At 45.6% G+C, this 27,888-nt stretch overlaps 1 protein-coding gene across 1 annotated transcript; it reads right to left on the bottom strand.

Moving 5' to 3' along the window:
- Positions 1-354: 354 nt before the first annotated feature.
- Positions 355-14,014, bottom strand: SLC18A3 (solute carrier family 18 member A3). Its single transcript, XM_011355410.2, has 3 exons — positions 13,917-14,014; positions 12,098-12,155; positions 355-2,001 (listed from the first exon to the last, which is right to left on the bottom strand). Exons 1-3 carry the CDS (start codon positions 14,012-14,014, stop codon positions 355-357), a joined length of 1,803 nt encoding a protein of 600 aa, XP_011353712.2.
- Positions 14,015-27,888: the final 13,874 nt, after the last annotated feature.

The following is a 27,888-nucleotide window of genomic DNA, read 5'->3' as shown; positions in this document are numbered from 1 at the left end:
ACCGCTGTGCAGCGGGCAAAGTTGGCACTTGGAGGAACGAAAAGGGAGACAGTCAAACGCACATCTTTATACAGGGTGGCCGCGAGGTAGAGGCCCGCGCCCCTCTTATTCTGTGCCAGAAGCCCATCCTTTTGCATGCCTCCGTGCTCCACGCCCCCTGGACGAAAGGGAGAGGGACACAAAAAGGGTCATGGCTAGGGGACCAGAGCAGGGGAAGTTAAGACTGGGGCTTGCGCTAGGGTACTCCCTGCAGGGTTAGGCCCTGAACCTGCGCTGGCTAGTGCTCTCACAGAGCAGCAACCTTGACTCAAGGGGTGGGGAGTGGGTGCGTGGCCTGGAAGAGGAGCGGGGCTGTTAGCTGCGGGTGTAGTAGTCGTTATAGTCATCCTCGCAATCGTCAAATGGACCGGAGGTGCTGCGAGGAGTTCCGTCTGGGTCGGACACAGGCCGTTCACGCAGGCGCATGGCATCGTACAGACCCTGCGGTGGCTCATCCAGCAGCACTTCGCGCTCGGAGCGGGAACGCGTCAGGAGGCCCACGTTGCGCAGCAGCAGCAAGACAGGCGCGTAGAGTAGGTTTGCCAGACCCATGCCAAGGCTAAGCTGCGCAAAGCCGAGCGAGTGCACGATGTGGCCCGCCACTATGGGCCCGAGCGCATAGGCCACAGAATAGGAGATATCGGCAATGGCGTAGACGCTGCCGTAGACGGAGACGTGGCGTACGTCCACGAGAAAGGCGAGCGTGGGCAGCAGGGCTGTGTCGACCAGCGCAATGCCGAAGCAGAGGCCGCACAGCGAGACCACGAGTGGTGTGAAGGAGCGGCAGGCGGGCACCACGCACGAGCTGGCGCCAATCACTGCCAGCCCAAGAGCGCCATAGAGCCACTGCAGGTGTGGGTAGCGCGCCGCCAGGCGCACAGTGAGGTAGACGCCCAGCACATGTGGCACGAAGGCCGGCAGCCAGGCCATGCCCATCTCCCACTCAGATGCCGCCATCGTGTGCTTCATCCACGTGGCAATGGTGGGTTCGAGGAAGGCGAGGGGGATGTTGCAAGTGGTGAGCGCGCCGGCTACCACAGCGATGTAGGGGTCCAGCATGAGGCGGTAGATGGGCGTGCCCACCGGCAGGTTGGCCCGCGCCCGAGCCGCGGCAGAAAAGGGTTTGGCTACCGCCAACAGCAACAGCGCGTCGAACAGCGACACAGCGGCGAGCACCAGAAAAGGCACGCGCTTGCCTGCGAACTCGTAGAGGATGCCCCCGAAGGGTGGTGCCACTAGGCTTCCGAAGCTGATGAAGGCTAGCGCCACACCCAACGCTCGACTGCGCTCAGGTTCCTCAGGATATTTGTCGGCGATCATGGCAATGCCGGACGTATCCGCGAAGGCTGAGCCCAGGCCTTGGAGGCTGCGCGCAGCAAAGAGCGTGGCGTAGTCTTCCGCGAAGGCAAACAGCACGGTGGAGGCGAACATGACGCCCAGGCCGATGAACAGCGGCACGTCGTAGCTCATGCGGTCGATGAAGGGCCCGCTCAGGGGGTTCACCAGCAGCTGCAGGATGGCCTTGGAGGCAAACAGCACTCCAATCTTCACGTCCTCGCTTTCTGTAGGGTAGCGGGGCCTCAAAGCAGATCCGGCAGGCCACGCGGCCGTCGGGGACTCTGAGCTGTTGACCACGTTGGCACTGACATTGGCCGGAGTGGGCGACAGCATGGTGGATACCCACACTTCGGGGGTCGGGGTGGGGCTCTCGCTGCCGCCGCGCATGTGGGCTATGTAGTCGGGCACGATGGGCACGATGACCATGTACAGCATGTTGTCCAGGAAGAGCGCCACGCACACGATGACCAACAGCAGGCGCCGCTGCCGCCGGGGCTCCTGGAGCGCCGCGCCCACCGCCTCCGACAGCTTGGTGGCTGCCTCCCGGGCCTGGCCTGCTGGTTCCATTACCCCCACCCGGCCGCTTTTCCAAAGATACCTCCGCTGGGGGTGGGCTAGGGCGCCCTGCAGTGCAGCAACGAGGGCACAGAAGTTCGGGGGCGCGGTCCGCGCAGCGCCCCCTGTGCTTCAGGTGGCTGCAGGGATCATGGCCTGCGTCTTGGGAAAGACAAGACCCTGTCCCGGAGGCGCTGCCGCTGTTCGTTGCGGAGCCGAGGACCCTCTGCCGCTGGGTTCAGGGGTGGTCAGGGAAGGCGGGAGTGTGGAGGGGTCTGGGCCTGAATCTGAGCGCGCTGCGCCTCAGGAGTGCCCGGAGCCGCCCCCGCTGCGCTGAGAGGCCGCCCGCACCGGCCGAGGGGCATGCTGCTGCCGCCCGCCCGCCGGCTGCTCGCCCAGCTGCCGCTTTCCCCTCCCCTCGCACTGGCTCTTGCCTCCTCCTCCTCCTCCTCTTTTTTTGCTTTTCACTCGGGGCTGTGACGCGGCGAGTCTCGGCCCCCGAGTGGTGCCCCGGCCACTTGCGTCGCTCATGCTAATACGACGTCGGCGGGGCGGGGGCCAGGGGCGGAGCGCAGCCGGGCGGGGGTCCCCTTACCAGAAGCGTCAGGGCTGAAAGCCCCAGAAAGGGGTCTTGGTGCAGAAAGAGTCCCAGCCAAGCTCCTGAGGATGATGGGTGCTCCGTTCGAGGAGCAGGCTTTCTGCCCACCCAACCCCCCGTTAGGACCTGTGGGGTCAGAGCCCGCTCTTCTCCCCCCATGAGGGGGCTCGCAGCGGCTGCTTTTCCCCCGCCCAGCGGGAGAGAGGGGGGCGCCGGTGGCTGAAGATCTCCGTCTCAGCCTGGATCTTGGCACACATCAGGCAAGATGCCCCCGAGGTGAGCCGCGACTGTGCCCATCTGTTCTAGCAACTGGATTGTGGGGCGGTAACTGGAGGGGCGCAGGGTACAGATCCCCCAACCCTTCCTCTGGCCCCGCCTCCTGGCCCCTTCCACCCCTGGGAAGGGAGGGGGAGGCGCAGAGACTGCTGGGCCGGGCTCCGACTTTCCAGCCCAAGGGGAGAATGTCACAGCAGAGAATTCCTAAGAGCATCTCGGGAACGAGCGGGGAAAGTCGCCTTGCTCCCACCCAGGGCCTGGAATATCAACCCTGCCTCTCCCACCCTCCTACACTACCTCGCCACTCTCTCCCAGCCAGTACTCCCCCTTTTCTCTTTAACTGTCCAGGACCCCAGCTCCGCCTCTTTTCTCTTTTCTCCTCCTCACTCCCCCTCCCACTCCCAACTCCTCTCCAGCCCTGAAACGCTCCAGAGGAAGCCCTTACTCCTTTCTTGCGAGGCCTGCCCCCTCCCTATCCCCCATCCCATCCCCTAATCCCCAGAGCTGCCTCCAAGTCCCAGGTGGGTTCCAGGAGTGATGTGGCCTGTGTCTTGTCTTGGGACTCTAAGAAAGCCCCTGTAGGTGCTGTGCCCAATCCTCCAGGCAGGACCCAGCGGCTTTGCTCTCATTAGAGACGTAAGAGAGGTTCACTTCCCGGAAAGGCCACATTGTCTGAGACGCCCCTCTCAGCAGACTGCATGAGCCGCCCTGGCTGTGCGCTGGGCCCTGTGCATCCCCCAAAGAGCGTTGACCCTGGATGGCACATCGAGTCAGCATTCTGGTCCGTGGGTTGGCAGGAGAGAGGCTCTTAGGCAGCTGAGGTTGGGATCTTGTGTTATTGAGATTACAGTTCCGTCTCTCTCTTCCAGTCAGAGAGGATTCTTTCATCCTCAGAGAGGATTCTTTCATCCTCCTGGCCTCAAAGGCAAACTAGCATTAGGTACAGCTTCTTCCCCTACCATGCTTCCCACCCCAAGGAAGCACCATGTTGTAATGCAGTGCGAAGAATTTAAGCTTTAGAGACAGATGGCTCTCAGCTTTGTCACTTACTAGTTGGGGTGCCTGGGAATTACTTCGCCATTCTGTTTCTCAGTTTCTTTGTAAAACGGGGTAAATAATAGTACCTACTGCTTAGGGTGCTTGGCACATAGTAAGAGCGATGTGTTTGCTATTGTTATTATTATCATCTGTAAAATGTGCTGTTTTATCTTCATTTCACAGTTGTGGGTCTTGTGCAGAGCAGATAAAAGGTATAGGGGCAGCCTGGCTTCCTGGCTAGTCCCTCTTGTTGGATGGGCATTGTGATTCCAGGCTCTGTACAGGCTGGTGGAAGGCTTGAGGGCATTGGAAAGTTGGCTTCTGTCCCTGAGATGGCTGTGGGACAAGGTAATGGAGACCAGGGCATCAGGGTGAGAGGCAGCAGCCTGCTACCTGTTATCTAATCTCTCCACTCAACCCAGGCACCTCAGGGAAAAAGAAATTCTTCCATTTAAGGAGCTGCCAGCACTTGCTCTGCAGTGGCCAAACTGCCCTCTGTTTGAAGGAGGGAAAGAGCCCCAGTATGGGGGCAAGCCTGGCTCTGGATGACTTTGGGCAAGCCACAACCTCTCTCTGGGCTCTAGTCTTAGACTCTGTTAAGTAAGGAGTTAAGAGAGAGCTCTTTCACTGAAGCTCTTGGGCAGAAATGGATGCTGTAGAAGGGCTCTGTTGGGGTGAGAAAATTATTTTAAATTTTATTTGAAGGTCTTTAGTCACTACACACACATATTCTCCAGCTCATTGCAAGCTCCTTCCAGCTGGCTTTGCACATTTATGTCATTTGTCTGGCTCTCCAGTCATTTGAGTTTGAAACCTCTGGCCTTTTCTGACTCTCCCATTATGGGTCTTTTAAAGAGGCAGTCTTTTAGCCTACAGAACAATTATTATTTATGTGTATATTGTTTTTCTTGTCAGAATAAAAGGAGAGATTTAAAACAGAAGTTTCCTGTCTAGTGTTAGAAGAACTTAGAACTTAGTGGAATCTTAAAGAAGAGAAACTTTCCCAGGGCCTTCAAGGTACAGACCCCTTCTCCAAGCACTCTGGCCTGCATAGTTCATGGTTATTCTTGAGCATGAAGCCAAGTTGTCTCTGGGTTCATTTCTAACTCTCCAGTCCTCTGTTCCCCAATGGCAAGAAACACTCATTTATTAAACACTCTGTGCCAGGGGTGTTATGTGTGCTGTTTTATTTGATTCTCACTGAGTTTTGGTGCAGTGTAGGTGTTATTTCCCCTGTCTTACTTATGAGGAAGCAAGGCATAGAAAACCAGGGTCACTTGCCCAAGATCCCAGCAGTAGAGCCTGGATTTAAACCCAGGCTGTGGGACCTTTCTTGTGGTCCTCCCACTGCCTCCCTATTCTCTGTGCCTCATTGTGCTTCTGCTACTCTATCTGCAAGCCGGTCACATCCTGGCAGTGTAGGGGAGAGGGGCAAATGATCCATGTGAGGTGGAAGGTCCTGGTCTGGTGCCCTAAGGAGGCTCCAGGACACTAAACTTCTTCACTCTCCAATTTCAAGCTCAGAAGGCAACCCCTCCAACCTGTCCCTCAGCAGCCCCAAGAACTAGAGTGTAGGAGTTGTAGGGAGATAAAGACCCTATGCCTCAGCAAAAGGCTTGGGCCTGTACCTTGGCAAGATGCAGGAACAACCCCATTCTTGTATGGGCCTTCGGGGAGCTGTCCAGGGTTCTGGCCTTGACTTAACCACTTGCCAACCTGCCTCCCACAAGGGCCCCGCTCCTCAGTCTTCTTGCACTTGTGGCTTCTTCTTCAACAGAACTTTCTGGAGACTCCTTTTCCTAAGCATAACTTACAGGAACAAGAGAATTTCCCATCCAATTCTGTTGGAGAAAATGAAAGCATTTTTCCCTCTCCTTTCTTAGCTAGATATAGGAACTGTTGCTACAGAGTACCTATCTGGTACTCAATGTAAGCAGAATGAGTAAAGGGAGGAATTTATTTGTTAGACACATATAAGTGTTTATAATGTGCCAGGCACAGCTCTAAGTATTTTCCAAACATTAACTCATTTAACCCTATTACCAACTTTCCTATTATCTTTCATAGGCAAGGATGCCGAGGTATAATAATTTATCCATGGTTAGACAGTTCATAAGTGGTGGAGACAGGATTCAAACACAGGCTATCTGGCTCCAGCATTCAGCTCTCAGCCACCATGCTGTCCTGCTCGAGAATGGCTGAAGAATATGAGATGACTTATTTGAAAGTTTGAAAGGCTCAATGCCTGACACTTTGAAGGAACTAGTTATTATGGTTTTCCACGAATAGAGACAGCTTGGTGATTGCTGGCTGACAACCTTTCACTCTATCTGTTGAATACTATTGTGATTTCAGTCTGCTAGAATAAAGTCTTTTTCACACTGGGCTAGTGCCCAAGTGGAGCTTGTTGTGGTGTACTCAGGGAGTCCTGGAGTATAAGAGCTTGGGGAGGGGGTGGCAGGGTAGTCTTCCTACATCTGTGCTTGGGTGAGGTCTGGTGTGTGTGTGTGGAGGAGAGTTTGGGAGGAAATTGTGGTGGGGTGGTACTTTGGAGGAACGTATCAGCCCATCCTGGACTATTTTCTGAGAAGGTCATGGGCCCAGTTAATTCCAGGGCCTTGCCAATAGTTATTTAATTGAGAAATCTGGTCCCTGAGACTTGAAATGACCATGTTTCTGTGGAGAAACAAGTTGATAGTGGTGGTGGCAGTGTGTGGGTGGGGCACCTGCTCCTGATTTATTATTTCTTTGTCTCCTTGGAAGCACTTAAGTGCAGGCTTAGTTCCAATGAAGCTCATGAATCTCTTTAGATTCCAATACTGGGACAGGGAGTGTAGTTTCCCCTGGCCTCGCTCACTACCCACTCTGTGAGCTTCTTTGGGAGGACCTCAGCATCACTTCTTTGGGAGGTCCTCAGCATCGCTTAATTAATTTAGGCTTCCCCAGCCACATATTCTCAGATTCAAAGAAACAGAGCAGCCCCGTCTGCCTTTCCCGGAAGCCTGGGAGTCTGGTGGCTCAAAGCCAGAAGGACTACGTGCCTGCCTGCCTGCCTGCCCTTGGCCAGCTCGTCCTCAGAGCCCAGACCTGCCTGTGCACAGTGTAGCTGAATTCCAATGGGAAAAGAAAAGGACTGCAGCTCCTGCACTGTGGGCAAGCCTTGGAGTTTCTACAGCTCCCAGAGAAGGGGTTGACCCTACCAGTTTTCCTTCTGACTCTCAACACTTCCTGTGAATCATTGGATGGCAACAGGTCCTCAAAATCTTAGTTTCTACTCCCTCCACTCACTTCCCATCCCAACCCAGTGAGTCTCTCAGGTTCATCTATCTCTTCCATTGAGACCATCCCTGCTCCCTAATCTTCTCCTAACCCTAACTTTCCCCCACATTAGGGCAATCACCTCCCAACTCATCCCTTGTTTCCTGACCCAGCCAACCCACCTCCTGCACGTATGCCAAACTTCTTTCCTCTATGAAGTTTCAAGCAAGTTTCTACATGCTACAGATGTGGCAGGACTTCCTGCTTCCTGGGACTGGCATCTAGCTTCTTCGTCTAGAATTGTGGCTTTCCATAGTGTGCCCCCACCTTTCCTGTCCTCCTCATTTCCTAACAGGCCCCGGGAGCTCCCACCTCTGTACCTTTAAACCTGAAGTTCTCTCAGCCCATGCCCAGCTTTGTCTCTCAGTTGCCATATGATCACATTCTCTGATTCCTGAAGTATTGTGAATAACTTCCCCTCCCCCTCCACATGACCTATCGACCCCTCTTCAGAAATTTATCCCACATGGTGTTGCACCTGTTCCCCTATACCAGCCTGAGAGCTCTTTGAAGGCTAGATCTGTCTTTGTGTGTCTAGTAACAACATTTTGCTTGTTATACATTCTGCAGAGCAGTGGCCATAGCATTTTGCATAGGAGCTGATGTGTCAGTGGCTTTAAATTTTATCCCTACATTCATTAACATGAAAATTAATCATGTAACACGTAATAGAAATTGTTTATAGAGATACTTATAGAAGTTAGAATATTATGAATGTTCATTCATGGCCCCAAACCCTGGTCCCCTCTGCTACCTCTCAGAAACTACCACTCTTACTGTTTTCATATGTATTTTCCAAGTCTTTTCTAAACCATTTTCCATACATATCTACAAACCCATATAAAACACAACAGCCTTTGTGTTTAAATAAGTATATTTAACATAAATGTTATTATATATGTATCGTTCTGTAATCTCTCTTTTTGCACTCAACAATATATACACTTTAGTTTATATAGAAATAGATTGATTTTCTTAGCTGCTGCATAGTGTTTTTTGTTATGAATATACTGCAGTATTTGCAGTTATTTCTCTATGATGGACATTTAGGTTATTTTTAATTTTTAGGTGTGAGGTTGTTGCAATAAGTATCCTTGTGTTTGTGTGGAAGTGCTTCTTCAGGAAGTGCAACCCCTTCTTGTCTGCTGACATGACATATATCAACAACTTGGTAGATCCCAGCAATCTGCATATTTTTAATTTAAAAGGAATTCCCAATTTGTCCTCCAAAATGGCTGCATGAATATATACTCCTGCAAGCAATGTATGAGAGGACATGATTCCCAACACCCTTGCCAACACTTTCTCTTTTCTATCTTAATCCCTTTTGTTAATCTGATGAGAGAAAAAATGGTATTCATTATTGTTTTAACTGTGTAATTGTTTTAATTGGCCAAGTACCTTTTAATATGTTTACTGGCCATTTGTATTTTTTTATTTTTGTAAATTGTCTGTTACTTTCTTTCACCATTTTTCTATGAGATTATCTTTTTTTTCACAAGTTGTAGGAATTCTCATTAAATAGAATACCATCATTAAATAGAATAACAATACTAAATAAAATAGCTTTGCCCTGGACATGCCCAGCTAAAAACCTGTTACTTTTTCACTACTAGAATTTGTGGTTTTTACTTATCGGGCAGGATAAATTAGAGTGGATGTGAAATTGCCACACCAATTTAAACCCTTCAGAGCCTCTTCATCATCAATGAGGGAAAGATCAAATTCTTTAGCTTGGCTCAAATGGGCCTCTATAATCCATCTACCTCCATGGTCTCAATTTGATACCCAGATTTGATTCCTGATTCCATCATCTTCTACTTGCCTAACCTAGAGTAAATTTACTTAATGCTTGGGATCTAGGTTCTGTCATTTGAAAAAGCATACAGAGTTGAACCGGCTTCTCAAGTTTTTTATCTTCTCAAGTTTTTTATTCAAGTTATTTAACTTCTCCAAACCTTGCTTCCACATCTATAAAATGGGTGTGTTGACGGTGCCTCACAGGGTTTGGTATTGATGAAACTTACATGAAGTAAGTTTATGTGGTTGTTAATTTTACCCCTTCTTGTCTGCTGACATGACTCCTACTCATCTTTTGTGATCAAATCAAGACTCTTCATCCCACCCACCTCCAAATAAAAATAATCTCTCTCCTTTGTGCTAAGACCATGCATCTATTACTGTACTTTTCACACAATATTGCAATGATGTGCTCATGTTCCTCTTTCCTCTACCAGAGTGTGCACCCTTGTAGAGAGGGTTGTAAGGGGCAGGGTGTACAACATACCCAGTAGAAGACTGTGCAATGAAAGTATAAGCCTGTTTATCACTTTTGAAAAGAATAGCACTTCCTCATCGTGCCAAAATTTTGTTGAGCCTGCAATGGACAGAGGGACACTTAGAAGAAAGCTGAAGTGTTCCTGAAAAATACCCCAGATATATCCTGGGAGAAGCCAGGAAATAGATTTGCTCTAAGGCACATCAACACTGCAGCTTCACTGAAAAACTCCCCTGATTGACTAGTTTGGCAGGCAAAAAACATATTTAAGGGAAACTGCATTTTACAGTCAGGGTTGGCTCTGTTGGGAAAACCAAGATGATAGATGAAGGCTGCCGGGCATCTCTTGGTTTTGGAGGTTTGTCTTGATCTGGAAAGGAAGCACTTGAAAAGTGTAAGTTTGGGGCATGGAAATCTTGGAAAGCAGCATGGAGGGAGGGCAGACAACCACCCTAAAAGGATGTCGCCTGCAGATGCATGCTACACAGGACTGCATTATACTCGAATGCATCAGTCCCCAGCACCATCATACTCTCTGCACATGGAAGGGCTTAGTGCAAATCCAAGGGAGATGCTTGTTTGGAAGCAAATTGTTCTGAATGGGGATGCGTTAACAATCTTTACTAAAAATCGTGGAAATCCTCTGTGCTTATGTAATGTGGCCATGGGTTCAAGATTATCTGTTTTGAAGCCTCTGAAAACAGATTCTCTCAGAAGGGCCCCAAGTGTGGATGGTGAAGATACAGGGAGGTCCTATCTGCTGAGAGGGCTAGCCATGCAGGGCCCATGTACTGTGCCCACCACTCCGAGGCCCCAAGTCCTTGTGGATGGGTCTAAGTTATGAACATGGGCCTGGAGGGCACAGAGGCACTACAAAGTCAGCCCAGTTTCCCTGACTTGTGTCTGAGTGACTGGAATTTGGTTCCTTCCCAGGCTGCTTGCCGGTGCCTTCTCCAGGCATGTCTGTGATGTAAGAGAGATGTCAGCAAGCAGTCCTAGTGCAAGCTCTGGCCCTAAGCCAGACACAGTAGAAGGCTTTTACCATTATTAGCTTTCAATCTCATAACACTCCTATGAGCTAAGTACTCTTCTGGGCACCATTTTATAAATTGAAAGTGCAGGGGGTTGAGTAATGTACCAAGGTCATCAGGTTGTCTGATTCATGTCCATTGGTTTATCCTCTTGGCTATATGGCATCTGTGCTTTGGGGGTCTGTAGAATTCCTCTGTGCCTTCAATGCTCTGCTCTTTCCCCCAAACCTGTGTGCAAGGTCATGGCTGCCATCCTCCCCTAGGTGTTGGGGACCATCTAGCTCCAGGTACAGAGGCTGTACCTGTTTCTTCCTTCTCCAAACTTTCTGACCTCCATCCTTAATATCTCTTTCTAGGACTATAGAAGTAGCCTCTTGGTGGAGACCCTGTCTCTGATGTTGCCACCAGCTCTCGACCCCCTAAGCTGCTCTCACAGTCAACTTTTTAAGATATAAATCTTCCCCATAGCAAGCACTCAATAGACATCTGTTAAATCAATCATCCTCTTGCTTTAAATTTCCATTTTCTAGGGTCAAGTTCACAAGTTAACCATGGCTTTTAAGACCCTTGATATGTGACTCCAGCTCCTCCCCATGCTGTCTCTCTTAGCATTCCCTGCCATATGCACATGGCAGTCTGTCCAGGACACCTGGGTCCTGTCATGCTTGGTCCTACTGTTGTCCATGTTTTATTTCCTAACAGAATGGGTTACTCACCTGGGGAGCATCCTGACCCACATGCACATGCTTCTGCTCTCAGGTTTGAGTGCATGTCTTTTCCTCACCTTGGCCTGTGTAATTCTGCAAACATTTCCCAAGCCCACAATGAGTCCTCACAGAAAAACATCTGGGAGCAGTTTGTGCCACATACGCATATAGCTGTGTGTACCACCCCCTGTCCCAAAGTGAAGCATACTCTTGTTTCCACATATTTATGTTAAATGCTGGTCACAACCCACTAACTTGATTTTATAACCAACATATAGTAAATGACCTGCGGATTGAAAAGCTTGGCACTGGCTCACTTATTCCTCACAACAACCTCATCAAGTTGATAATATTATTATTTCCCATTCGTATCGGATGAAACAGACACAGAGAGATGAAGTAATTCATTCCAGGTCATGTGGCTAGCAAGAAACAGAGCCTGGAGGTTGTACCTGGAAGGTGGCCCTAGAGCCAGCACTACCACACCCACAAATGTGGCTTTGATGATGAGTCAGGGCTGGAGGGGTTGGGTGACTTGGTGGGACAATTGGCCATCTTAAGCCGAGCTCAGAGGTGGCTCCCAGCTCCCTACACACCCTTGGGAAGTGGTCAGCAGGAAAGAAAGAGCTGGAGCATTCACATCCCCCTCTAGGATCAAGCTACAACTGTGGGTGCACTCTGTCTAGAGAGTTGTTCTTGCCCCTCTGGGGGTGGGGAGGCAGTTAGCTTGTGCTGTAGTGAGGGGTATTGGGATAGTCTCCTCATCTGTGGTACGTGCTCAGGGGTGAGGCTGGGACCAGGCAGAGCAGGGGTATTGGGAAAGACTGGTAGATGTGTACACAGGACTGTAAACTGCAGGACAATGGCACCCTCAATCCTGCCATGATTGTGTGCTGACAATGGCCATTGCGTCACATACATGAGCTATGATCTCCTCAGATTTGTCATCACTGTGTTCCCAGAACCTGGCACTGTGCCTAGAACATGTGAAAAAAATAAAAAGTGACTCATTTGGAGGTGTTCTCAAGAAAGAAAGTGACCAGAGTTCTAACCCTTTCTTATTGAGGTACAATAAGAAACACATCTGAAGAACCCTGGGGACCTGCATTGTGGACATGTGGCAAGATAAGGCCCTAAGAGCGGGTCTCTGGGAGAAAGTTGGGCCAAGCAAGATGGGATTCTGACCCCCTAATTCCTGGTGATGTCATTGGAGGTTCTGGAGGAAAAGCCTATATCTTGGTGGGAAGAACTAGCCCTTTGGAGCATGGGCAGGTGGCTTGGGACACCCCTGGCAATTCTGGCCACATGAGTCCAGTTCTACAGAAGCCCAACTCAGGGCTGTCTGAACGGGACAGGGGAGTCCCTGAATAGTCCTGGAGCTCTGGATAGTGCCACAGGCAGGGATGCAGAGACTTCCTACCTAGAGATGTGGATACAGGTGTGCCCCCCACACACAGGTGTGTGGGGACCCTGCAGTTGGGAATGGCAACTGTGAGGGAAGGTTAGTAGTGAGCATTCTGATTCAGTTGAAACACGATCAGTTTTGAGTATCAAGAAGACTAGCCACTGCATTGTTTTCCCAGATAATTAAGATGCTATTAATTAAACTTCATCTAAAGCTAGTTTCAAACTAATACTTGATGACACCTATACACATCCCACATAAGGAATATCTCTGTCTCCCCCAGGCCATAAGGCCCCAGTGGGGTGTTTAACCATTGGTGGGGGCTCCATGCCTGGCCAGGCTGGCAAAGAGTGGACTATCCCTGGGTTTGTAAATGAGCAATGACAGGTGGACAGGTTCCATTTCCTCACTTGAACTTCTTGGATGCCATCTAGTAGCAGACTGTATGACCTGGAACATTCTTTTCACCTGACCCCAGATATTGAGCATATTCTAGCATCCCAAGTGGAGTGTTATGGTTGATGGGTTCATAAAGCCTCTGTCTGTCTCCCAGTGGCTGGAAGGAGGGAGAACAGCAGGGCCAAGCCTTGCCCTGAGTAACCCTTCTCAGCCATTCTTAGTGAGTGACAGGACCCACTGAGCACTCCCAGGGGACTTAGGAAGATCCCAGGCTGTACCCCATGTGGAGGGCCACCAGATAAGACCTTCTACTCGTGATGGGAGTGAGAGGTTGGCTAGCTTCAAACCCTGGTAGGAGGGATGGGGAGAGGCAACTGGCTGAGGATCAGTCCTGGGCATTTTTTGAAAGATAGAGGAAGAGAAATCTTTCCTGAGCAGGGGGTGGAGACTGGCTGGGCTGTCCCAGACCCGAATTGGGGAATAGGGGAGAAGACAGAGGTCACCCTGTGGCAAGTGCTCTAGGTGGGATCCTGGGCCAGGGGGGCCAAGCATGGAGGTGAGGCACTGGAGTGCAGAGCCCTGAGACTGAGGGGCTGTGTGCCAGGCCCTGGGGAGCCAACTAGCTTTTTATGACAAATTGAAGGGAACCACATAAGAACCCTTATGTTTGGGATTTTTCTTAAAGATACAGCCCCAGATGTGGGATGACTGGTCCAGATGATAGGACCATTTCACACCTCTTAATGGATAATGCTAAATGGCTTTCTAAAGGCATGATGCCAGATTCCATTCCCACTAACTATGAAAGTGCTTCTTTCTCCCCACAATAGTACCCAGGTTTATTACCTTTAAAAAACAACAAGCTAACCGGGGAACCATATCATCTTGTTTAATTACTGACCTTTGGTGATTAGAAGTCAGTGTCATGACCTACCTAATGGCTTCCAGGCACTCTGGTCTAGACCCCATCCTCACTGCTGCTGGACAGGTCTTCAGCATGCCTGCTCCACCCACCTCGGGTCCTTTGCACATGCTCTCTCCTCTGCCTGGAAAGTAACGCACCTGAAAGTCTCACTCATTCCCTCATCTGCTTCCCATCTGCTCTTGTCAATGAAGCCTTCCCAGACCACCTTGCTTAAAATTGCACTGGGTACTTCTCATCCCTGTTGGATGCTTAATATTTTTCCAGTGTGCCTGTCTCCATATGCACAGTCTCTGGATGGCTTGTTCAGGAGGCCTAGAAATCCCAGGAGACAACCGAGATCTGCCCTGGAAACCTCCATGCCTCTCACATTCTGAGTAGCCATGCATCAGGTTCCATGGAACTGGACCAACAGCCCCTGCATTGAATGATGGGAGAGACAGTGACCCATTGAATCCCGTGTGAGGCTCTACCTTCTAATTAGTCTTTCAGCATCAGGAGTGGGGTGTGGAGATCCGGAGTGGGAAGTTACCAAGCAAAGAGTTGGTTTGGCCTTGCTCCAGAATTTGGGAAAACAGTCTGAGGCCTTGGAGGTGAGATGAAAAATGGGATCTAGGGGTGTTCTGGTGGAAAGGAGGGCTATATCTGATAACATGTCTGTCCCGGGAAGTGGGGCTCACCCGAGAGGATAGCCGCAGAACTGGTGATGCCCAGAGGAGGCATGGAGAAGGCAAGGTGGCCAGGATCTCTGATGAAGGAGGCAAGACCTGGGAAGGGAATGTGGGAAAGGGAGAAAGGCACTAATAGCATGCAGCTGCAACCCTAATGGCTGACATTACTGTGCACTGGCCATGTGCTCTACACAGAGCAACTTTTCACACAGCACCAATTTACTCCCCCAGCCACTTGTGAGCTAGCTACTAAAGATCCGCAAATCCGTATCTGAAATCCTGGGGCACACTGTTTTGGCAATTGAAAATACTGGATATTTTAGGAAAATAAGATGGTGCAAATACCGTATCTTTTATAAGTCCCCACAGGATCTGGGGGATCACCTCATAATCAAACACATTAATATTTTCTGTAGAGAAATATATAAATATTCACACTTTGCAGAATCAACAGACCGTAAATAGAATCATCAATTCAGGCAGGTTTTGCTACCAAATGAGTTAGGTCAAGACAGACTTATGAGTTACAAAAAATTATTTTGGCTTTTATTGTTTTTTAGATTTTGAAATTGCTGATTAGGGATTGTGGGTCTGTACTCATTCTCAAACAGGTTTTGAGAGGTTAAATGAGCAAAATTACAGAGCTAGGAAGTGCAGAGCTGGGGTTCAGGGGCAGGCCTTCTGGTTTCAACAACAGGCTCTTAGCCTGTGCAGCACTGGAGGGGCACCTACTATTGTTATTACACCACCTATGTCTGTTAGAACATTGATAACGTAGCACTGAGAGTCCTCTCTGAAATCAAAGATGGCCAGAAACAGGACATCCCAGTCATCACAGGAGGACCCAAGCCAGAGGCTCATTGTGGCTCAGAACCAGTCCTCATCTCTCGCCCAGGTGCAGAGCCCCGGGTAAGGGGTTTTCAGATACAATATCCCACATGATCTTAACTACTTCCTGAGGTAAGGGAAGATGACCTCCATGTGCTGACAGCTTACTTGGTACTATGTACTGTGCCAGACATTGATAGGCTTGATAGTTTTGTAGTTTTTGCTCTATTTTATAGATGTAGAAATTGAGGTGTGGAGAGGCTTGTTAATTTGTGCAAACCCAGCAGAAAGTGGCAGAGCTGAGACTGGAACAGGTCTGTCTTCTTTTGGAGTCCATGCTCTTTCAGTTGCTGCACAAACCTTGTTCCAGTGCTCTGTAGACAATAGCATTTTCATCTAATCATCTCCCTCCAGTCATCGCTGGGGGATTATACTCATGGGGTGTGACTGTAGACATAGCCCAGGCTTTCATAAGAGAAACCAGGGCAAAATAGGTGTACTATGAGAGCCAGGTCTGAATTTCCCCTCTAATTTATCAACTGGGGAACTATGGAAAGAGAGAGCTCCATAGCTGACCTCCAGCACCAGAGCTGGGGAGGGGCCAGGGCTCAGGACTGCAGATCCTGTTCCCTGGCATTGATCATAGGGTTCTTTTCCAAAAAGAGATCCAGATCAAACAAGAAAAATGCCAACAGGAAAAGCATACAGGCAAGAGATGGGGTTAGGCTGGAGATGGGCCACAGTGTCCATGCCAGGACAATGGGGATGAGGTGGCCAGCATAGGAGCTGTACTTGCAGACACAGGGCTCTGACCTGCCCACTCTCATTTTGGAGCTGGATACAGGTTTAAAGCAGTAGGCCGCCCAGTCTGACAGAGAGTCAGCTGTGCTTTATTTCTTTCAAAAATAAGCAGTTTAGTGGCCAGGCAGAAGCTATTTGGTGTAATAAGGAAACACGTAACCAACTCCTATAGTACTGCCTGCTCATTTTGGAGAAGAAACCTGACCAGTGCTTGGCTGCAGGATTTCCTGTCACCAGAGGGCTTGTTAAAATGCAGCATACTGGGCCTTGCCACCAGCAGTTTCTGACTCAGTGGGTTTAGATTTGTGTTTCTAACAAGGTCCCAGCAAGGACCTTGTTTGCCTCCTTTGTTTGCCATTGCCTGAAATTATCTTTTAACTCCTGTGAACAGGCAGAGCTAGTCTGGAGACTACACTTTAAAGACCACAGGCCTGGATGATTCCATTTCTGGTCTTTGCTGCCACTCTCTGGTCACTCTGGAGCATAACATGTTGTTCCTCTGCTGTGTCAATTACCTGTCTGTCCACCTGGATCTTTATTTTAATTTTTATTTCACTGAAAGTATCTTCACTGAAATACATTATTTTCCTTGTAAATTTCTCAATGAAGATTTGATTTACATATTAGGCTTTAAAAGTCATCAAATTTTGCCACTATAACTTCTACCTCCATGAGTTTTCTTTAGGGGTCATTTTTATTATTAATTCATCTACTTCCTTAGTCAATCAAAAATTTTAATCTATGCCGTTTTACCTATTGTATTTTGTGTTGACTATTTTAAACAAATTTCTCCCCTACTCCAAGCAATTTGGTCAAAATGTTGCTGGAGTAAAATGGCAGAGTCAAAATGTCTCGCTTTGTCTGGGTTACTTTATGATTATAAACTGACCGCTTTCTAAGAAGAACCAAGAAATCATCAGAGCTGGAAGACCTGGATTTGAATTCAAGATCTGTTCTTTGCTGGTGTGATCTTGTGTGAGTTTCTGTTTCCTGAGGATTCAGTGAGATAATGTCTTGTAAAGCCTTTGACCCATAGAAGTTGTTTTAGGGTCTACAAATACCCAAGCTTCATCCTCTCTCCAGGCTGGACTATGTTCTGATACTTTGTTCTCCCTGAAATAGAAATAGCAGGCCACACAGAGATTGAGTGCAGTCTGAGAGTTTCACTCCTCTTTTATGCCCAGTTGTATACAGTACCGTACAACCTCTAGGCATTATCTGCAGGAGCAGCTGGGATGATCCACATGACCTTGGTCTGTGGATCTGGTGGGACTTGCTTGGCAATGGGATAGGGTGGGGAGATCTGGCAGGTTTTCCTGTGGCCTCAGTCAAGACCCTTAAAGGACGGTCAGGTAACTGTTTCAGCAAAAGTTTGGAACAAATGTGTGGGTCCATGGTGACAGCTATGGGTCCGTGGTGACAACATTTCCTTAGTCCTATTTGGGGCATAAAGAGACAAGTTCCCCCCACCCCACCCCCCCAATTTAGTTAAGAAATATATCCAAAAATAAATTAGCAGGAATTTTAAAGAAAGGGGCTTTCAAACATCTGCTTGAGACAGAAGATACATATCATCCTCAGAGCAGATTTGTAGATGACTTTTATTTTGGAAGACACAGCTGAGGTCTTGTTGTACCATGCTGAATGACAAGGAGATGGTCTATTGTCCATCTGTCCCCAAGTGAGGGAGAATCTTTTCCCAGCTCTGCTCAGCATTGCTGGCCCCATCTAAGGGGATGGGATTAATCAGGGTTCTAAAAACAAAAAAGAAGAACCAATTAGGATGTGTGTATATTCAAAGATAAAAGAGAAAAATATGTATATATATTTTTATTTATGCCTACAGCACCTGGTCTTCCTGAGTGGTCTCCCATCCAAGTAATAACCAGGCCCGACTCTGCTCAGCTTCTGAGATCACACATTGGGCTTGTTCAGGGTAGCATGGCCGTAGACCATGGACCATGGCTCCACTGGGGCACAAATCCAGGACTTTCTGCATGTAAAGCAGACTTGCTAACCACTACACCATGGAACCACGTCCAAGAAAAGAAAAGATTAAGGAATTGGCTCATGTGATTGTGGTGATACAAAATCTTGTGCTTCTGCCCTCTGCCTTAAGAAGGTCAGCTGACAAGTCTGAAATCTGAAGGGCAAACTAGCAAGCTGGAGACTGATGGAAGAGCTAATGTTGAAACTTGAGTCCAAAGGTTGGATGCAGAATTCCTTTTTCCCTGGGGTACCTCAGTCTTTTTTCTGAAGATCTTCAACTGATTGTTGAGGCCCACCCACATTATGGAAGATAATCTGCTTTACTCAAAGTCTCTAATTTAAATATTAATCTCATCTTAAAAATACCTTCATAGCAACATCTAGACATCTGTTTGACCAAACGTCTGGACACCATAGCCTAGCCAAATTGACACATAAAATTAACCATAACAATGAGCCATAAGGAAGTGAGTCTCCCAAATGGTGGTGGTCAAGTTGGGGCAAGGAAGGAGGCCTCTATGTATCCTTGTCTGAAACTATATTTTACTTTCACTAACACACTGTGAGCAAGGTGAGCACTGAGCTAGGTGTTGGGGGTGAAGGTGAAGATCAACAAAAGTGTGCGATACACCATCTCTGCACACAGGCCCACCATTTAGTGGAGCTGACAAGACTGACTCTTTGATGAGTTCAATGGTACTGTTTGTGTACTATTTTCTCCTGTGCATTCTGACCATGACTCTCTGTGGGAGGGGTGGACTTCTCTGCCCCCCTGGAGTGGGGTTTGCCTGTGTGACTTGCTTTGTCTGATGGAACTGTGATCAGGGGCTTTTGTGTGCTTGAGTGATGTAGTTTAGAATCTTGTGCTCTGCCTTCTACTTTGAGAAGGTTGTATTCCAGCAGTGCTGGTCCTGCCTGGAGCTACCTGCAGCCAATAGCATCTGAACCATAACCAACCCCAGCCCAGAGAGAGAAATTGGTTCTTGTTGCTATAAGCCACTGAGCTGAGATCATTTGTGGTGTAGAGTGGCTGTGGTGGGAGTTAACAGTGTAAACCCCTACTCTCTGCTGGTCCTTGGAGGTATGATAGGAAGCACTGTTTTGTGAGACCTCAGTCTCATTGGGATCTACTGTGGTCCAGATCCTGGCCATACCACTCAGAAGTTGTGTGCCTTGGACACTTATACACAGTAGGACAGGTGCTTGAATGGAGGTACACAGATTGTTTTTTGAACATCCAGGAAGGGACAGCTACTGCAGTGTGAAGAATCAAGAACAGTTTCCCCAAGGAATGAGGTCTAAGCTGAGTCCAGAACTGGCATAATCTAGAGGCTTGCTTTTAGCCCTTATTATATGCGTGTGTGCATATATGTGCACATGTAATTACACTTATGACCTACATGCACAGATATGCACACACACACACACATGTTAAGGCTTCCATTTTTCTTCTTAAATTCATTATGATATCCATATGCCCTTTGCCCTATTACTAGGACATCTTACAATGGCCTCCGTAAACAGGTAACCATCCCTGTTCCTAGTCCTATATAATTATTGGCCAATTTTAGAGGGGATGGGTAAACTTGCTATATTTGTGCTACTGTCCCTTCCTCATGCTTGGCTGATACACTCATTCCTTGGACCCTCCCTGTGTGTCCTGCGGGGTCTGTGGCACTACACAAGGCCAGACAGCAGCTGACCCAGACCCGGCTCTAGCTGAGGTTCAGCCATCAGTAACACTGTCTTCTTCATGTGCAGGGACTGGAAGAGTACCTGTACTGCAAACTCACACTGACCAATGTGTAGGGACCACTTTCTCAGTTCTGTGGAAACAATGATACAGGCCTGGAGTCAGGATATTTAGATCTGTATGTCTCGTAAACAACATTACGTAGCCTCAAATTTTGCTTCTGGAGACTCTATGAAGGTGACAGGATGGGCTGCTGATGGCCAAACTGCAGGGCAGAGGAGAAGCTTCTAGGGGCATTGAGAGGTGAAGGGAACAACCTCCACCTACCTCCTCTGGGACCACTTTTCAGCCGATGTGTGTGCACATCCTGCTATACCATTTAATCCTCTGGTCTTAGGTGATGTCTCTGCTTTTGTCTGAGTGACAGGTTTTTGAGATGATTTCTATGGTATTTAGAATAGCCTAAAAGAAGTAAAATTACCCCACATGTTCTGGATGGGGGGCAGAGATGAAGTAAAGAGATGGGGAACCAACCCCCTAACAGTCTGGCAGCATTAGGGAGAGAAAAGCCACACAATAAGGTAAAGACTCCTTCTTGGGTCCTCAATTGGAACTAAGGGCAAATCAGAGTTAACCACACCGGAGAGAAAGGCAATGACTTCCCAGGAAGAGGAACAGCCCATGAGCCTGAGAGTGAGCCTGCCATTCAGACATCCACATGGAGTTGGGCAGGGCTAGAGTGAGATGGTCAGGTGGTGAGAAAGGGTAGAAGGGAAGTCTGTGCATCCATCACCTCGCTGGCTCTCAGCCTAAACTAGATAGAGCTCATCCCCAAGGCTCGGAGGGTAGCATTCTAAGCAGAGAGTATAGCATAGATAAGGATGAGTTGGGAGGCTTGGCTGACTGTATTACAGGTATGAATTTGCTTCTCATTTTATTTTACTCCTTTTGGGTTCCCCGAGTCTTCTTCACCTTGCTTAAAATAGCCTTAATACCTTCATTCATCCATTGACTCATCTACCCATCCATCTTTCTATGTGTCTGTGTCTACCTCTGCTGGGTGATGGGAACACAGAAGAAAACAGCCATGGCCCCTGCTCTTCAGGTTCCAGACCCAACAGCCTTTTTTCATGTGTCTTGGTGATGAATTGTTTACCCTATCCTCTCCTGACCATAATATCTTACTTATCTTTCAAGTCTCACATTCAGTGACTCCTTCTCTGTGAATATACCCAGTGATGATGGCAGAATCAGTAGCTCCCTACACTGTTGCCTGAGACACAAGTCAGTTGAATGAATGGATGGATTAGCCAGTGGTGGTCACCTCCTGGTTATTTCACTGAGTTAATCTGTTGATTTTCTGTTGGGTCATGAGAGTAAAAAAAGTGGGAAAAGAAGCAAAAAGAAAATCTTGGTAGCAGTTGAATCTTCCTTTGACCTCAGAACTGAGACCAATTCTCAGCCTGTTAAATTCTAGAATGCCTCCCTGCCCACCTCATCCTACCCCACTGTGACAGACTCCAGGAAGGTTTGAGAAGTACATAAGTCTGGGGAGAGTGGGAACACTGGTTGTGGAATCAGGAAGACCTGGTGACATTTTCCTTGTCCCTGTCTTCCCCTCTGGTGCATATCCTACCTCTGTCCTGTGACAGTTGTCTTTCCTACCCATCCTGTGCTCTACTGCATTGGGCAGGATTTCATCCCACACTCAGGTATACAAGAAATATGAATGTTTTTTATTCTAATTTTAGCCCGCACTCTGCAGAAGTGAGGGAATCCTAATCTTAGCCAATATAGATTCTCTTCCTTTCCCTTACGGCCGAGGCTGACATTTGGAAAAGAGAGAGCTTCTGGTCCCTTAGTGTCATGTACAAAAACAAGTCACAGGGGTGGAGAGAAAAGTATCCTTCACTACTGTTGGATGGTTTTTGGGTCTGGCTGCCTTCCTATCTCCTTCTGTGATGCTGTTGGTTCTCTGGAATCATTCTATTGAGAGACTGCCCAAGATCCCCTCTGCTTAGACACCCAGTGCAGTCACTCTCTCCAAGACTGCTTCTGCTGCTTCTCTTGTGTCTGAGCCAGGAGGCAGGCATAGCTTACTTCTGCTCACAGACCCCACAGACCTCACTGGATTTGGATGCCTCCTGAAGTCTTAGCAGCACAACTGTCTTTGAGACCCACCCAAGTATATACTCTCATTGTTCCCCCCAAACTCCCTTCCTAATGGCCTAGGGAATGATTTTCCATTAGTGAGAGACTGGTGATAGAGTAATGAGGGTAGAATCCTTACTCTTATTTATTATGTTTTTCTCTTAAACTCATTCTCTGTGTCATCTAAGGGCCTTCTTAGCTTTTGAAACTCAAAAGGTCCCTTTTCATAATCTGCTTGTGGCCGTCCCTCCTTCTGTGGGGCTATGAGCACAGAGTGAGAAAGCTCTGAGCTAGGTGAGGCAGGAATAGTCAGGGAAGAATGTCATCCTCCTTACTACTTCACAGCCCCTCAACTCCCTAGATCCCAAGTGCTCACACCTACATCACATGGTGGCTGCTCAAACCCATGGCTGTTGCCACAAGCTTGCGCCAACTGGTGCTGTTCAACTCCTGAAACTATATCCTCCTTCCCTCACTCTCTGACCAAGAACTCCAATTTCTCAGGCTAACCTACTCCCTCTGTTTCATCTGCTTTTCACTCACTTAGACCTATACTCTCTCCTTTCTTCCAGTGTATTAGTTGATCCCACAGTTTGAAGTCCTTCCATGGTGGCTGAGATGGATAGGGTAGGTGTGAACTGGAGTTTGGATCCCAAAATTGATCTGGAGTGGGCCAACATATGTAAGGAAATACTGGGGCAGAGCAGGGTGAAGCACCAGCTCTTGCTCACATTCGTATGAAGTCCTGTATTAGGCCAAAATTGCTCTAAGAGGACAACCAAAAATAATGTGGCTTAAAGAACAGAGAAGATTCTTTCTCACATCAAGCTCCCCAAAATGTTGCAAGTCAGCAGGAGGCTCTGCTCCACATGGTCATTCAGAGATCTAAGTTCTTTTCATTTTTTTTCTCCATCACCCTACAAGTAAGTGGTTCTCAACCTTGACTTCGTATTAAAATCACAAGAGAGAGATTTGAAAAATCCAGGTGCCTATGTCTCATTCCAGAACAATTAAATAGTATCTCTGGGGATGGGACCTAGGTATCAGTATTTATTAAAGCTTCCCCGGTGTCAAACATGACACAACATGTGCAAGATACATTGTTCAAGGGATTATCTAAGATTAAAGATTCTCAAACATGAATATGCAACAGAATTACTTGCAGGGCTTAGTAAACACAGATTGTTAGGTCCCCACTCAGAGATTCTAATTCTGTTTAGTACACACCCCAAAATTTAATCTCTAACAAATTCCCAAGTGATACTGATGTTGCTAGTCTGGGATCACACTTTGAGAACCACTGCTTTAGTTTCATGATTAAAACTGGGTCACTGCCCCATCTGGGTTTTAATCTTTGAGAAGGGAAAATAAAGGCATCTTACCTGATTCCAAAGATGCTGTCTTTTTTTTTTTTTTTTTTTGGCCATTATTCTCCAGACTCCTACTGGGCTCTTAAGTGGATAGTTATCTTCAGAAGGAGACCACCACCAAATGTACCTATACAATCACCCAATAAGAGAAAACATTGGCAGTTATATGTCTGGCATTCAGTGGTTGCTTTTACCAGATGACTAGGAGGCATTTTGTAACTTCTGTTAATTATCTCTCCCTCTTGATACAACTCACTCTATCCTTTTGATGTAGGATGGGGTAAATCTCCCTGAGTGGGGACTCAACTCCTGCACTGAGAGAGGAAAGGTTCTTGACTGCATGCAGGAAAGAATTCGAGTGCATGCCAGAGTTAGAGACAAAAGGAGAGTTTATTAGAGAAGGAATAATGCTCTGTAGACAAAGTGTGGCTCCTCTGAGAGACAGAGAATGAGAGAGACAGACCCAAGTGTTCAAGGAATTCAGTTTATATGTCATTCTTAGTTTCTACGAATTACAGTTTAAAGACTTTGTTTACCTGTTTTCCTTTTATGGTATGGGTAAATATTTTGTTAGTAATCTCAGCAGGAATCTTCTTTTGTTTTGTAGGTTTCCTGTGGTCTGGCAGCAGCACTGTCAGAGGTTCTGGTTTAACATTTAGTTAATTTATGTAGTTCGCACAACTCTTCCCTATATCACTTTGGTGGTAATGGTGCCGAGCTTCTTGACTTCATGGAAGTTCCTGGTTTAGAATAGGTAGAGATTAAAGTAGAGGGTAATTTTAAATTGGACGAATTTAGAGATATGGTATAAAGTTGGTTTCTGCTTAAATTCTATGAATCCAGTTCATTAAAATAGCTCATCATGTGACATGAGTGAAAATGATGGAGTGCGCAGTTCCAAGTGCCCATCCCTCCACAGAAACATTGTAAAACCAAACGAAAACTGTCAAAATAAACTCTGTTAGAACTCTGAAAAATAATCAAAGGTTTACAACCAAGAAAATGCTGAATCAAGTAAAAGCCAACTTAAAAATGGCTTTTAAGAAAAGTTTAAGAAAAGTTTTTCTATGTTTTTGTTTGCTTACCATACCCCCTACCCAGCCTGGCAGCAGTCTTGAAGATGGGAACCTGCATTCCCAGTGAGGGACTTTGGATCCTGGTTCCAGAAGAAGCAGAGCAGATCTTGTGATTTTCTGTTTTAACCTGTCTAAGGGTTACTTGAAAAACTGTCTCTAGGTGCTTGCCTTTGTTTTGTCTAACTTGGAATTTACTCAGAGTGGAGAAACAGTGGGCATTCCTTGATAACATTCTAAGACAAATGAAAAACCCTCTTCTGCCTGAGGCAAAAGCTCACAGTTTCAGGCAACAACAGAGCACCCAAAGCCTGGGAACAAAAGCTGGGGAGAGAATTTTTTGAGGATATTAGGGCAATCAAAATGCTCATGAATACTATCGGCTTAAGAAAGCCAAATGCATGCCCAGGGCAGAATGCATGCTCAAAAGACAGTTGAGAAGACTTTAGGTTTTTACCTATGGCTGATCTCTAGGATCAGTGCAAGCAGAAAGTGAAGGCTAAGGCAGAATTGTGACAGTAACAACTTAAAAGAGATGGATGAAGCTGTCTAAGAACAAAGCTTTTGTGTGCTTTTGAAGCTAACTTGGTATCAGTTCAAATTATATTGCTATAAGCTTAGGATGTTAATAGTAATCCCTATTACGACCACTAAAAAAAATGTATAAAAATATACAGTAAAAGAAATAAGGGAAATCAAGGAGGTACACTACAATAGATCAATTAAACAAAAAAGATAGTAATGAAGGAAATGAGGAACAAAAATGTATAAGACATACAGAAAAAATAGCAAAATAGCAGGAGTAAGTCCTTTTTTTATCAGTAATAACTCTAAATGTAAATTGTTTAAACCTTCCAATCAAAAGAAAAAGATTGGCAGAATGGATTAAAAAGTATATTTCAAATATAAACTGTCTATAATAAATTAATTTTTGTCCAAAGACATGAATAGATTGAAAGTGGAGGAATGGAAAAGGATATCCCATGCAAATAATAACCAAGAGAGCTGGGATAGCTACACTAATATAAAAAAAAAATAGTATTTAATTCAAAAATTGTTATGAGACAGAAAAAGTTATTATATATTGACATAATGGTCAATTTATCAAGAAGGTATGATAATTATAAACACATGCACACCAATAAACAGAACCCCAAAATAAATGGAACAGACATTGACAGAATTGAAGGGGAAAATAGACAATTCTATAATAATAATTCAATATCTACTTTTAACAGTGGATAAAACATCAATAAGAAAACAAAAGACTATACTAAAGAAACTATACTAAAAAACAACTAGATATAACATATATATATATATATATACATATATATATATATGTGTGTATATATATATATATATATCATGCTATTCAACAACAGCAGAATATATTACTCTTCTCAAACATATGTGGAACATTTTCCAGAATAAATCATAGGCAACAATGCAACACTCAATTTTTTAAAAAAAGTTTGAAATCATACAAAGTATATTCTCTGACCACATGGAATGAAGTTAGACATCAATAGCAGAGGGAAAACTGGAAAATTCACAGATATGTAAAAACAACCAATAGATGAAAAATCATGAGGAAATTATAAAATACTTATAAATGATTTTAAACAAAAACACAACATACCAAACCTTATGAGATATAGCAAAAACCAGTGACCAGAGGGAAATTTATAGTGGTAAACACCTACATTAAGAAGAAGATCTCAAATCAACAACCTAACTGCATGGCATAACAAACTAGAAAAATAAGAGCAAACTAAACCCAAAGCTAGCAGAAGTAAGGAAATAATAAAAATAGAGCAGAGATAAATGAAATAGAGAAATAGAAAAACAATAGAGAACTAACAAATCAAAATTTTGGTTATTTAGAAAGGACAAAAAAATTGGCAAACTTTTAGCTAGATTAACTGAGAAAAAAGGAGAGAAAAATGCAAATAATTAGAGTCAAAAATAAAAGTGGATACATTACTATCACTTTACAGAAGTAAAAGCATTGTAAGACAATACTGTGAACAATTGTACACAGTAAATTAGATAATCGATCTACTAGATCAAAGGGAAACGGTCCTAGAAACATACAAATCACTAAAACTACTTAAGAAGTCTATATAAAAACCTGTATGACTCAGAAGACCTAAAACAAGAAAAGAGATTGAATCAGTAATCTAAAATCCCCAACAACAACAACAGAAAGCCCAGGGTCAGATGGCTTTGATGACGAATTCTACCAAACACTTAAAGAATAATTAACTCCAATCCTTTTCAAAATTTTGTCAAAAAAGAAGACAAAGGGACCCCTTCTAATTCATTCAACAAGCCCATTTTTACCTAACATCAAAGCCATACAAAAACACAACATGAAAAGAAACCTATAGACCAATATTTTTATGAATATAAATGCAAAAATTCTCAGCAAAATATAGCATATAAAACACAAGAGCATTTAAAAGTATACACCATGACCATATAGGATTTATCCAGGAATACAAGGATGGTTTAACACAAGAAAATCAGTCAAAGTGATATACAACATTAAGAGAACAAAGGGGAAAAATCCACATGATCATCTCCGTTTTATGCAGAAAAAGCATTTCACAAAACCTGAACCCTTTCATGATGGAAAAAATTCAGAAAACTAAAAATAGAAGACTTTCACAAAATAATAAAGGGTATTTACAAAAAGTCTACAGCTAACATCATAATCAATGGTGGAAAACTGAAACTTTGCCCTTAAGATTAGAAACAATACAAGGATGCCTACTTTTACCACTGCTTTTCAACATTGTTCTAGAATTTCTAGCTAAAGCAACTAGGCAAGAAAAAGAAATAAAGGGCATTCATATTGGAAAAGAAGAAGTAAAACTATATCTATTCATAAATGACATGATTTCATATGTAGAAAATCCCAAAGAATCCATTAAAAAAACCCACTAGAGCTAATAAACAAACGCCGTAAAGTTTTGAGGTACAAGGTCAATACACAAAAATCAACTGTGTTTTTAAATACCAGCAATGAACAACATGAAAAGAAAATTAAGAAATCAATTCCATTTACAATACCATTAAAAAGAATAAAATACATAGGAATAAATTTAACCACGGAAGTGCAAGACTTGTATACTAAAAACTACAAAATATTTCTGAAAGAAATTTAAAAAGACCTAAATAAATGGAAATACATCTCATATTAAAAGATTGGAAGACTTAATATTATTAAGATGGCAATACTACCTACAGTCATCTACAGATTCAATGGATGCCCTATCATAATTCCAATGGCCTTCTTGCAGAAATGAAAAATCCTGTCCTTAATTTATATGGAATTAATGGGGTCCTAAATAGCCAAAACAATTTTGAAAAAGAACAAAGTTTGAAAACTTATACTTTCTG

The sequence above is a fragment of the Pteropus vampyrus genome, unplaced genomic scaffold (genome assembly GCF_000151845.1).
Source record: "Pteropus vampyrus isolate Shadow unplaced genomic scaffold, Pvam_2.0 Scaffold20, whole genome shotgun sequence".
NCBI lineage: Eukaryota > Metazoa > Chordata > Mammalia > Chiroptera > Pteropodidae > Pteropus > Pteropus vampyrus.
This window is presented reverse-complemented; position numbering and strand designations above follow the sequence as displayed.